At 43.9% G+C, this 13,644-nt stretch overlaps 1 protein-coding gene across 2 annotated transcripts in view; it reads right to left on the bottom strand.

The window, feature by feature from the left end:
* The window catches only part of ZMAT4 (zinc finger matrin-type 4), a 181,506-nt gene that overhangs the window by 15,556 nt on the left and 152,306 nt on the right, over positions 1 to 13,644 (bottom strand). For both annotated transcript variants that reach the window (XM_060276426.1, XM_060276425.1), the window contains exon 7: positions 6,648 to 6,744. In XM_060276426.1, the coding sequence (XP_060132409.1) occupies positions 6,648 to 6,744 (97 nt within the window). The remainder of the gene's footprint in view (positions 1 to 6,647; positions 6,745 to 13,644) is intronic.

The raw sequence follows: 13,644 nt of genomic DNA, 5'->3' as shown, positions 1-13,644 counted from the left end.
TTGTGAAATTGAGGGGGAAAATAGGTTTTAAAAATTGTATTTAAAATGTGGATTTTTGTGTGAATTTTTTTTTAATCATAGCTTAATGTGGAAACAGAACATAATGGATTCATGAGTGAATATATGTAGAAGTGGATGAACCAGAAAAATACTGGTTCATCTATTTCCTTCTGTAGCCTTTCTTGTGCTACTTTTCCTAAGAAGGAGAAAAGAAGATGGAGCAGGCAGGGCAATTACAACATTCACAGGTGCAGTTTGGAAAGAACGATGCATGTCTGAGCATCCTCTGTAGTTCAGCTACCACACCTTTTATTTATCAAAATTTAGTCAAAAAATAATTATTTCTAAGCCATTTCCAATAATGGTATAAAATTATCAAAATGTACATGAAATAAACAGATTTTAAAAACAAATGTGTCTAGATAGGCTTTTTTAAAAAAACAAAAAAAACCCGACAGTACAATGAAAGCACCTGGCTAATTTCAACAGGAACGTAGTTCCAGAGAATAAAAGGTCTATGTGCAAAATGAACTTTATGTAGTATTGGTAATAGTGCCAGTTTCACAGATCAAAGCAATCAAGTGGGCACATATGAGGCAATAAAAACAGCTAAGTAGGCTGATTCCAAGAGGTGGATGGATTTTTATGCTAATAGTAACACCTTGAATTTGGTGCAACAACAAACATGCACCCAGTGCATATCTTTTAATCGGAGGCTAATATTCTGACAGGGTCTCACTCCTGTCAGAAGCTGTGCAGCAACATCCTGCACTAGCTGGTTTCCAGACCAAGCACAAGGGAAGCCTGAGACAGGGTGCATTACAGCAATCCAATCTTGATAGGGTTGCCATATCTTGAAGAGCAAAAATGACAGCTCAAGCCACTGCCAACCCGAGTCAGGGAAAGAGGTACCCAGCTTGGGCTGGCAGCAGCCACAGCATGTCAAGCAGCCCGAACTGCCCGAACCTGAGGCCAAGCCACCTGGGCCCAAGCCCCAACCCCCCTAAAAACCTGGACATTTCCTTTAAAATGTAAAAATCCACCCAGATGGGCATGTTGGCCCCCCAGAAGAGGACACGGCCAGGTTTCCTTGGATGTATGGCTACTCTAATTTGAAGTTACTAATGCCTGAACTACAGTGGTAGTAAATCCCAGACTTGACTTGACTCACAAAATGCACTCCTCCAGACTTGGTACCCTGAGAAGACTCTCTATCCACAACGACCCCTTAGCACTCTTCACGGTTCTGAGGGCTCCACTTGACTGCTGTGGTGAGCCCAAGGGGATCCTGGCACATAGAGGTGTGCTATGCAGGAGAATGTGCCATTCCAGATAATGACCCTCAAACATGACATGCGCGGTGCTCTGCCGCACAGAAGGATAGTTTCTCAGTCATCACGCGGCTGGAGTTATGTGTGAAGAAGCAAAGTCTCTCTTCTGCCCTGCAGCGTCTCTGCTCCACTGCAGTTCATGTCTCATCATCTTGTTATCCACTGTGGCAGAATTGCATAATTAATTACAAACATTACATGAGCCACATTGCTATGTTATTCCACCACATATACTACAATGCAAAGGAAATGCAAGGCAAAATAAAAAATATACAGTATCTTATTTGTGGACTGAAAGCAAAGCAGCAGCAAATGCCATTTGTATTCACTGGATGCAGAACAAATAAGTGAACATTAGTAATTTATTCTCCCCTTTCTGTTTCCATTAGAATGCTCCAATGAAAGACCAACCCCAGAAATTTTGGCACCTGAGATTTTTTTTATTTAAAAACTGAATTCAGTTAAAATATAGCATTAATATTATTAACTGACAATGCACTGCCTTTAAATATTGTTCTGCAACAGCTGCCTAAGGTGACCAAATTGTTCCTCAGAAAGTGGGTCAGGACACAAGGGCTTGGGTCTCCTTCTGCCAGCTATGACCAATGAAGAACGTTCCTCCAACTGTTCTGAAGCCTGCCTGACCCCATTGTGGGAGTGGCACATGACTCTTGCCGTCCACTGACTGCCGGTCCCCATGGAAACCAGGCTGCTTATGAGTCCTGTGTTCTCCACCTGTGGCATGGCCTCTCCTTGCCCCTGTGTCTCACTCTGCTTTGTCTGCAGGGAAAAGCCAGTTTCAGTCCCAGCCACCATGCCCAGTGGACAGGGGTGATGGGAGTTGTGGACTCCAAGTTAGACTGACTAGCAGCAGTTATACAGTGTCTCAGTGAGGGTTCCCCGCCCCCCACTTGTGGTCTTTTCAGCTGACGATAGGAGGGACTGAATCTGGGGTCTTGTGCACATAAAGCATCAGCTCCACCACATGATTCTGCCTTCCATGTGCAAGGGTTTGTGTGCAGAGGACTCCATACATGCAGGGGAAGGATTGCACTCTACATTATTTTTAAATCCATCCCCCAAAATAAACTTTCTAAAGCAAAAATTACAAATGTATGAAATTCAATCAGTTTGAATTCCGAAATGTTCCAAAGTGTGCAAATTGTTGCTTTTATATAGATGAAGATGGACCGTATCCTTAAATTGTGACTATTGTACTATAATAGCAATTATGTTAAACACCAACTCATGTTTAAATCAATGATTAATAAAATATTTTCTAGTTTTCAGTAATCTATTGTATTGTTATGAGTTTGTGAGTGCCAGACTCCCCTGTGTTATGAATTTCAGACTCTCCTGTTGTGAATATCCGGGGCCCAGATACTGAACCTCTGGATTCAGCAAATGTTAAAATATAAGCCAGGCCAGTTTTGGCCAGTTTGAGGAAATCACCTTGGGTCATGTGCCATTAGGAGAACAAAAGAAGGTGACGTGTCATGAGGAAAGAGATGGGGCTCTGTGGTACATGGCAAATGGGATGAGCCCCTCCCTCAACTCAGAATTAGTTCAAGGACAAAGGCAGAGTTTGAGGTGGAGCTTTTAGAGTTGAAGGGGAAAGGTTACAGTTGGGTAAAGGCAGCAAGCTAGAGCCATCAGAGCATGATGGTTGATTCTGTTTTGAATCTACTGCTGTGGGGGAAGCAAGACCCTCTTGGAGTGATGATGCTGTGAACCCCTCCATCGTAGGATCAGGTTGCTTATTTAACTTATATGCAGAATTCATAATGCGAAAGGCTGGACTGGATGAATCCCAAACTGGAATTAAGATTGCCAGAAGAAATATCAACAACCTCAGATATGCAGATGACACAACTTTGATGGCAGAAAGTGAGGAGGAATTAAAGAACCTTTTAATGAGGGTGAAAGAGGAGAGCGCAAAATATGGTCTGAAGCTCAACATCAAAAAAACCAAGATCATGGCCACTGGTCCCATCACCTCCTGGCAAATAGAAGGGGAAGAAATGGAGGCAGTGAGAGATTTTACCTTCTTGGGCTCCTTGATCACTGCAGATGGTGACAGCAGTCACAAAATTAAAAGACGCCTGCTTCTTGGGAGAAAAGCAATGACAAACCTAGACAGCATCTTGAAAAGCAGAGATATCACCTTGCCTACAAAGGTCCGTATAGTTAAAGCTATGGTTTTCCCAGTAGTGATGTATGGAAGTGAGAGCTGGACCATAAAGAAGGCTGATCACCAAAGAATTGATGCTTTTGAATTATGGTGCTGGAGGAAACTCTTGAGAGTCCCATGGACTGCAAGAAGATCAAACCTATCCATTCTGAAGGAAATCAGCCCTGAGTGCTCACTGGAAGGACAGATCGTGAAACTGAGGCTCAAATACTTTGGCCACCTCATGAGAAGAGAAGGCTCCCTGGAAAAGACCCTGATGTTGGGAAAGATTGAGGGCACAAGGAGAAGGGGACGACAGAGGATGAGATGGTTGGACAGTGTTCTCGAAGCTACAAACATGAGTTTGACCAAACTGCGGGAGGCAGTGGAAGACAGGAGTGCCTGGAGTGCTCTGGTCCATGGGGTTATGAAAAGTCGGACATGACTAAACAACTAAACAACAACAACAACAACAAAAGGCCTGACTGAAGAAGAACATTTTCACCTGGTGCCTCACGGTGTATAATGAGGGCACCAGCAGAACCTCCCTGGGGGGAGCATTCCACAGATGGGGAGCCACAGCAGAGAAGGCCCGTTCTCATGTTGCCACCCTCTGGACCTCTCATGGAGGAGGACACAAAGAAGGGCAGGGTCTGGGTAGATTCATATGGAGAGAGGCAGTTCATGAGGCAATTCTTAAACCAGTGTTTCTCAACCTTTTTTGGGCCACGGCACACTTGTTCCATGAAAAAACTCTGTGCTGCCCTATATAATTATGACTGTAAGAAACACTTGCCTGGTTTTGGGACGGCTGGGAGCAGGACAGCAGCCAGAGCAGCGGCGGCTCCCCGTCGCCCCCGGGCACGTCCAGCCCGCCGGGTGGCCAGCAAGGAGAAGGAGGAGCGGCGCCTGGTGAATCTGGCCTGGGTGGCGCTGCGGTGGCAGGAGACACCGACAGATCCTGCCCCGAGGAGCCCTTACGTGGGTCGGGTATGTTCCTCCACCGCCGAGGGGAGAGGAAGAGGACGGTCTGCCGGAATGACCTTGAATGATTCTCTCGGTGTCTCCGGGAAGGCGGGCGGAGCCGCGGCTGCAAAGACGAGTCGCTGGGGAAGGAGGGAGGGAGCTGCAGGGGCCGGATGTCCCTGCTCTGCAATGGAGCTGCCGCTGGATATGAATGCGGGGCGGGGGTGCGCGGAGGAGAAAGCAGCTTTTCTGGGTTTAAAATAAATCTAACAGCCGGGAGAAGCTCCGGCTCCACGTCCGGCTTGGCTCTTTAAGCCGCCCTCCCCTCCGCACACATCGGAAAATGGAGGGTGCCAGGACCGTGCAGCCGCTTCGGCCTCTTGCCACCGAGTGGCTTAGCGGCTCCTCGTGTCGTGACCCGCCTCGCGTCGCGTCGTGACCCGGCCGGCTTCCTTTCCGGTGGGTCAGTGGTTGGTATTGGCGGCCGCCAGGCACGTCACAATGCAAATCGCCCTTCTCGTCGCCGCATGTCGCGACACACTAGCCAGCGTCTCGCGGCACACTAGTGTGCCGCGGAACAGCGGTTGAGAAACGCTGTCTTAAACAACTATAATGGTTGAGGTCTGTTTCCAGGCACAAATCAAAATGCTGGTGATTACATCAATTAAGCCCCCAACAGCTTGGGGCCCAGACACCGGAAGGACCACCTTCTACCACATGGCCCTCTCAAACTCTATGGTCATCAATCATCGGGGGCTTTCTTCATATTGCCCCTTCTCTACAACCAACAGGCAGATAGTGGCTAGGGAAGGGGGCATAATAGCTCAGATTTCTTCATTTTTTTTACCCTGTCCACATTCATGTCCAGAAATCCAATTTAAGGCAGGGTAACTTTTTATAAATCTCTTTGAAGTGAAGGTCAACTTCCTCTTAACAGAACAGTCACTCCTGCTTTGGCTCAGAGGCAAAAAAGCTGAGAGAGAAATCATTTGCATTGTCTGAAGAATGGAAGGAATAAAAATGCAGTGAGGGGGATCTAGTCAAGGCCTTTCATATTCATAGATGTTGAGGAAAGGCGAGGTGTGCAGAGGAAATTACAAGCGAAAAAATATAGAACATGCTAAGAAAAGAAAGGTTCTTTCTTTGCAAGAGAGCAGAAAGGGAAGATTATTGCCAGCAGAAGTGGAGCTCAATGGTGGGGCTCCTCTGCCAGCCATATGGTCCAAGATGGTTGGTACTGGGAGAGGCAATCTTTTAGGTACCTGGTTTTCAAGCGATTGTGGAGTTTGCATGCAAGTACTAATGCCCTGAATTGGCCCCAGAAACTCATTGGACACATGAAGTTCTTGCTCTTCAAAAGAAAACCTTATATACAAAAGAAGCTGTACTATGGCATTTTCTAATGGTGAACTCCACCCCTGAGCAACTGCTGGAGTATTTCTCTTCTCCCCCTGGAGAAATTTAGTGAAATGATCCTCCTGATTTCTCTGCCACCAACAGGGTGGATAACTTTTGAGATGCTGCTCACACATAGCTTTAATGTTTTGGCAAGAAGCCTTCCCACAGCCTTTCTGTCTATGACAAGTTAGCATGTCAAGAAGAAAGACTCAGCCTTAACTTTCTCTCCAATGTGCCTGGCATGATGAAGAAAGAAAGCTTCCAAGTCCATGGCTCCTTCTGCCACATTCTGAAGTGGTTCCAGGAGGGCTACACCATGCAGCACTTCCAAACCTCTCTCACTCACGCAAGAGAGAGGATCAAAATAGAACTGCAGGAAAAGTGAAAAGTGGAATGACAGGTAAATAAGGAAATTGGTTCCCAACATGTTTTGAGATACTCTCAAAAAATGCATGGTTTTGTTTTGTTCCCAGATTTCCCTTGGGTTCAGATCTCTAAATGCATTGGAAGCCAACTTGCGCTGCTGTCTACTTTCCTGTTTTTAAATGTCTAAATCTCTCTCTTGCTAGGAAAACCCATCTTAGGTTTCCAGTATTTGAGAGTGCAGCCCAAACACTTTTCTCCATGCCTGTTTCTCCATTATGACCATACTCAAAAGTCAAGGGCACAACCCCTAATTTCCAAATAAGATCTGATTGAAGATTGGGGGGCGGGGTGGTGCCCTTATGCCCCCGCTCTCAAAATGTCACACCCAGCCAACCAGACAACAAAGGATTACTCACTTGGTCTGATGTTTGGACCCCTTCAGGTGTGCGTGATACTGTTCTATGGAGTTTAGAGTGACATTGCAGGTGTTACAGGTATAGCTCTGCTTAAGACCTGTGGACAGAATGCATCAGAATTAGTTGCACTGTGTTACCATGAGTACATGGTTCATTATGGAACCATTTTGCACACACTCTTTGGCTTTCTGAGCGGCTGTTTTGAGCTACAGATCTGAACAAACCTCTGCAAATACATTCAGAACAAGCCAATCCACCCTTTACTGATTTTTAGAATCTTCAAATTGATCCATATATGACACAAATTGACCTGATTTGGTTCATGATTTGACCAAATACAGCACTCACCCCAAGTTTTATATCACACTGCTCTCATACTTAAATCCCTCCATTGAAGCTTCATGGTGCTCAGTTGTGGCTGATGATTCCCAAAATGTATAATCTTACATTATGTCTCTCCATTGCTGCAACAGTTGGTTTTGCAGCCATTATCATCTTAACATATGTTACAGTGAATGCTTGAAATTTGGTGACAATCCCAGACAAATTTTGTAAATGTCTAAAAACTGACAAGATTCTCAAGTAAATGTTGACAATCACCTAAAATGTGATTGTCATAATTCACTTGCATATAGGTCTGAAAAGCAGGGAATCGTGTCAGAAAATTCATTTTGGACACTGCATTATAATACATGTTATTATTAGAAATTTGGCTGCTTTCATTAGCAAGAATTCACATACTGGAATGATATCACATGATAAACTCTTGTCTGGTCAGCTACTTAACAAAGGAATGTTAATATTCCTTAATGGTCTGGAGTCTCTGTCCAGTCTTGGGAATGCCTGCAAAAACAGAGCTGTGCTGAACATTTTGAAATTTTGTTTTTTGACTGTTTGTGAGATGAACAAGAATGCAATGAAACCCTCCAGATTTATTTATTGAGGAGGGAGAAGAATGCTGTTACCCTGACTTAACTATAGGAGGTGGCTATGGCTTCTGTTTTTCTCCTTGCCAGGGGCGTCACGATGGGGGGGACGATGGGGGCAGTTCGCCCCGGGTTCCACTCTGGGGGGGGGTGTGCCACTTGGCATCCCACCCCCGCGACTCTGCGCACCGTGCTAAGCGGACTTTTTACCAGGAGGCTGGAGGCTTGGCTTGGGAGTCGTGGGGGTGGGGGCGCCAAGTGGCACCCCCCACACCGCGCCGGGCGGGCTTTCTACCTAGAGCTGGAGGCGCGCAGCTTTGGAGTCACTGGGGGGGGCTTTCAGGACTCCATGCCTCCACCCTGGCTCTCACCCAGGGCCCAAACAAACTCACAAATCACCCCCCCCCCCATCTCACAATGAAGGAAGTTCCTGAAACCTGCTGACATCACTTACATAGGTTTGTTTTTAATGGACTGGCCCCCAAGTGGATGCAGCTTCCTCAGTTTCCCAACAGTTCAGTTGCAGTCCACATGGAGCCAGTTTTATTTGTTAAATAATTTTTTATTAATTTTTCATTAATAACAATCCAATATAAGCCACATTAATACAATACCTAATCACAATACAATTAAAAGAGCCAATTATCCAGTTCCGAATTAAATAATCTGGTGTGGACTTCCCATGTTCTGATTATCAGGAGATAATGATGTTATTCCTTGGTCCTTCTCCAATCCTCTTAGTTAATCCAAGTACCACAGTTCCGATCTTAATTCTTTTTTTTAACAGCCACTGGTGTGATGACTTTCGTTCGTATTTAGCTATTCCATATCCATTAATTTGCAAGCGGAGTTTATATCCTGTAACTTACTGTGTGAAATATTTGTTTGTATTGGTCCGTCTCTTCAATCATCTTCAGCATCCTCCCCCCTTCAAGGGCTGAATTCTCAATTATGCCAGAGCCTCCTGCCATCTTGCTTTTTCAAACCGACAAGACGACTTTGGGCAGACTTCCAGCATTTTCGTCTTTCAACCTTTCTGATCGACTAACAAGCTGGTATCTTGCCAAAACCATAATAAATGAAAGTTAGTGCCCTCTTTAGAAGGTAATGCCACCAATCCTCACAACATTATCACACAGTCTATTCGTTCAAACAATCCATAAAAAATTCTGAAGTTCTTCTTTTTAAAAAATATATTTTTATTGTTTTCCCAAATACAGAAAGAAAATAGTCATAAATAAACCAATTCATCTATTACAATTTAGTTATAACTTAATACGTCTATTTCTATACTAATCCTATCATCCAATACATGCTAATGTTCTTCCGAACACAACTTCCTTCTCCACTCTTGGTTTTCAAATCTTTTATTTTATGTGCTTTCTCCCTCTTTGTCTTTCTCTTAAATAGGTCTATCTCGTTTATAGACAGAAACATCTATTATTTATGTTGTAGGTTTTATGTTAATCCTGTCAGTGTCTTCACATTTTTACAATATTCCTTTAAATAGTCCACAAATTTGCTCCAGTCTTTTTGTAACTTCTGGTCTTTTTCCTCCCTTATCCTTCCAGTCATCCTTGCCAACGCTGAATATTCCATCATCTTGACCTGCCGCTCGTCGACTGTTGGGATTTCTGTTGTTTTCCATCTTTGAGCTAATACCATTCTGGCGGCTGTGGTGGCATACATGAATATTCTTTGCTCATTCTTATTGATTTCATTAAGCCTAAGGCTTCCGGTTTCTTGAGAAAAGTATATTTTAACATCTTTTTAAACTCATATATTAACTCCCAGAATATTTTTACTTTTTCACATAGCCACCACATATGATATAATTCTCCATCCTTTGGGTTACATTTCCAACATTTTTTGTTTTTCTTTCCATAAATTTTTGCCAATTTGACTGGTGTCAGGTACCAACAGTACATCATTTTCATGACATTCTCCTTTAATACCGTACATGCTGTAAATTTCATATATTGGTTCCATAACTTAGACCACAGGTCGTATACAATATTGTAGCCAGAGTCATTTTATCATAACTTCCTTTGTCTCCTCATCTTTGGTGTTCCACTCCAATAGGAAGTTATACATTCTTGACAGCAATTTATTTCTCCCCTCCACCAATTCAATTTGGACTTAGTACTTTCAAATCCATTATTTCTTTTATTTTCATTAAACAAGTCATTTATGTGATGGGACTGTAACCAACCTGTTACTCTCCCTTGCAATTGCTCAAATGATTTAAGTTTCCAACCTTTGTCTGTTTCCATCATCATCTCATCATATGTTAACCAGTTGCACTACATGTTCTTTTTCTTAACAGTCAGTTCTTCTGTGGGCAATAACCACCTAGGTGTTTTTCTTTCTACTAAGTTTTTGTATCTTTGCCATACCTCGAATATTGGTTTCCTTAGTATATGGGTTAAGAATCCTTTGTGGACTTTTACTTTATTGTACCACAAGTAGGAGTGCCATAGCTTTAACTATATGGACCTTTGTAGGCAAGGTGATGTCTCTGCTTTTTAAGATGCTGTCTAGGTTTGTCATTGCTTTTCTCCCAAGTCTTTGGGTATTAGGGTTATATAAGCATCTTTCCAAGATTTCGGTATCTGTCCTTTTGCAAAAATATCGCTCATAACTTTTACTAGCACTGGTATCAATTGGTCTGCTAATGCCTTATAATGTTTTGCTGAAAGACCGTCCGGTCCTGGGGCCTTTCCTAATTTTAATCTTTTATGTACATGCAGCTTCGGTATCAAAGGAAACAACCAAATATCAAGTCCGAGTCCTCTTCTTTCTTTCAAAAAGAGCAGTAAGTTCCGTTTTTAACTTTTTAAGTCCCTCTATCTCCTTTTTCAAGGAAAAGAGAGTAACCAGTCATTTTCTCCCCCCCCCCCGACCTAAATGGCCTTTGAGGGTTAGATAAAGTTAAATATAGTTCTTACTCACACTTCACAGGGACCTCTTATTCAGCTTTTTCCTGCAACATCCCGCTGAGCGCCATTTTCTATACCAATGTGGGGAAGGACTCCCTTTTTTGTGCCCCACTGTCTTCCAAGTGCGTCAAATATCCCAAATAATTATCTCCTCAGATATCTGAGATACCTCAGTATATCTCCAATAGTTCCAGCCTGTCTCTTCTTTTCGGAAACGGGCTGCTTTCATCTGGAGCCTGAGACTGCGTGATACAGGGTCGGCGATGTACCCCCCTCACATCCGCCGCTCAATCCCCCCCTCAGGCTTCCTTAACCAGAAACCCAAGGAAAGGGAGAACAGCCAAGGATGCCGCTGGGTACCCCGAACTTCAAGGTAACTCCCCCTGAAGCGACTGGGTCCACATAGCCTTTGCAAGACCCCTAAATCTCCTGTGTCACTTGGAATACTCAGGGAGGTTATTCCGCGCTCCTTGCGATGGCCGCAAGTCTATGGAGTTCTTTTTATTTCCCTCTTGCATTCCATTAATACTTGTAATCCATTGATTATTAGATTCCATTAGTAATTAATTCTTCTTCATTGAAGGTTTCCTGAATCATAATGTAGCAGGTGTTTTCAGTCAAACAAAGACAGACCAGGGCCTTTATTTTATAGCTGCAGCTAAATCCCAGTCCTAAACAGACTGGAGTATTGATCACAGTTCAGATCAAACTTATATAGGTTTTTCAGAAAGCAAATCAGCATGATGTATGAACATATTGTATTGCAGTCCAGAACTCTGACATGATTTATGAAGCAGTACGTTATGTTAGCCAAGAAGTTGACATGATGTATGAGACATTTGACATGTTACAGATAGGATGTACAGGATTTTCTGTCTGCCAGGAAGGTTGACATTACATTCTACTGCTTTGATAAGGTACTTCAAATAACACAAACAGGCTGGGCATGTCAAGTACTGTCCTGATTAAAGCAATCCAAAGCTGAGATACTGTTTGGTAAGCAAACATACAAAAGATCATACCAGGGTCAGCAAACTTTTTCAGAAGGGGGCCGGTCCACTGTCCTTCAGACCTTGTGGGGGGCAGGACTATATTTTGAAAAGAAAAAAAAGAACGAATTCCTATGCCCCACAAATAACCCAGAGATTCATTTTAAATAAAAGGACATGTTCTACTCATGTATAAACACCAGGCAGGCCCCACAAATAACCCAGAGATTCATTTTAAATAAAAGGACACATTCTACTGATGTAAAAACACGCTGATTCCCGGACTGTCTGCAGGCCAGATTGAGAAGGTGATTGGGCCGGATCTGGCCCAAGGGGTCATACAAATCCCTATTAGTCCCTTTGTCATGGTCCGGTCGGCGGGCGATTGAAACCCTGACTGAGGACGTCAGGACCAGAGGCAAGATGGTGATGTAGAAGCAGGAACAGGTGCAGGGCTGAGGGTCCAGCAGCAGGCAGTCACAGGGTCAAGGAGCAAGGCGTCATGAAGGCAAAAGTCTGAAGGTTTAGGAGCAAGGCGTCAGCAAAGGCGAAGGTCCAAGGGTTGAGGATCAAGGCGTCGGCACGGCGAGGGTCCAAGGAGCAAGAGGCCAGAGGCAACCAGGCAGGGATAGCATTGCTGTGGCAAAGAGCTGAAGGGAAATGCTGAGCTTTTATCCCTCCCAGCTCCTGCCACCAGGTGCAGTGAGATAACAAGTGGCCTCACCTGAGAGACTACTCCTTGCCTCTCCAGCACAAGCTGAGGTCTCCACCTGTGTGGCCACGCCTTGCTTCTCCAGCACAAGCTGAGGCAGGCCCCAGTCCTGCAAAGCACCACAGGCCCCAGAGCCTGACTCCTGGCCATACTCCTGACACCCTTCCTGTAGCATTCTTACAAACTCCAAATGTTGCTTCTTTACTGCTAAACCTTGCCAATTGCTAAGTCTTCAGCCGGTCAGAATCCAGTCAAAGTAAACTTTTTACCCCTTTCTCAGGCTTTGCAGAGAAAAACTTTCTCCTTTTTACAGGCTTCAGACTTCGGGTTCATTTTGCAAACATACTTGGTTACTTTGTACTCAGAATTGGGGTTCATAATAAATTCTGTTCGCTCCTTCCATCAATAAAACAGCAAAATTATGTTTTATATTATATTAATTATATTATATTATATTATATTAATTATATTATAATATTATATTATATTTATTATATTTATTATATTATATTATAATATTGCACATGGAGCCAGTTCTAGGCTGCAGAAGGTTCAGTTTGGTTTCTCAGGGGCTCTAAGGAGATAGCAAATGTGACACCCCTCAACTCAAAGCTCTTTCTCTGGCCTCTGCATACCTCTCTTCCTCCGGCCACTACCATTCTTTTCAGGGTACAAAATACCAGTTGCCTTTCTGTCTGCAAAAGGATAACTTGAGCTGCAATCTAGACCCAGAGAGTAGTAATATGTCTCTAGGGCTGAATAGGAGCAGAACAGCACTAAGTACTCTCCTTGTTCAAACAAGAGCTTCCATTATCTCCTGCGCATTACCTCCTGGAGTGCACCTCTTAATCAGCATGAAAATATGGTGCACATTAAGTGCATGGCATTATTTCTTCCTCCTTTTTCTTTTCCCCTGGGCAGAGGCTTCAGCCCAACCAAGTAGCCATCCTATTCTTGCTCACTTGCTTGGGCCAGACAGAGAAATGCATGCAGGTTTGCAGACAAAGATGCAAAAAAATCCCCTTTCTTTTCTTAAAAAAGTAAGATCCTATGTACAAGAACAAGGAGGAGTTGGCCTGATGCATTGAAGTGAGCAGAATTAAGGCTCCCCCCCCCCCAGAACCGCAAAATTCACCAGCCAGAGCCAAGTGCAAAAGAGGTAAGAGCTGTTCGACAGTGGAACAGCCTCCCTCAGGAGGTGGCAGACTCCTGTTCTTGGAGGTTTTTAAGCAGAGGTTGGACAGCCACCTGACATGGATGCTTTAGCTGAGATCCCTGCATTGCAGGGGGTTGAACTAGATGACCCCCAGGGTCCCTTCCAACTCTACGATTCTATGATTCTATGTACAAGTTGAACAGAACAAAAAAACGAGTGCATCTGAGAAGCTTCTGATACTAGGAATGGCTTTTCGGTACCAGAATTGACTTGAC

Source organism: Zootoca vivipara, chromosome 6 (genome assembly GCF_963506605.1).
Source record: "Zootoca vivipara chromosome 6, rZooViv1.1, whole genome shotgun sequence".
Taxonomy (NCBI): Eukaryota; Metazoa; Chordata; class Lepidosauria; order Squamata; family Lacertidae; genus Zootoca; species Zootoca vivipara.
The sequence above is the reverse complement of the archived record's forward strand: the minus strand, read 5'-3'. Positions and strand labels throughout refer to the sequence as shown.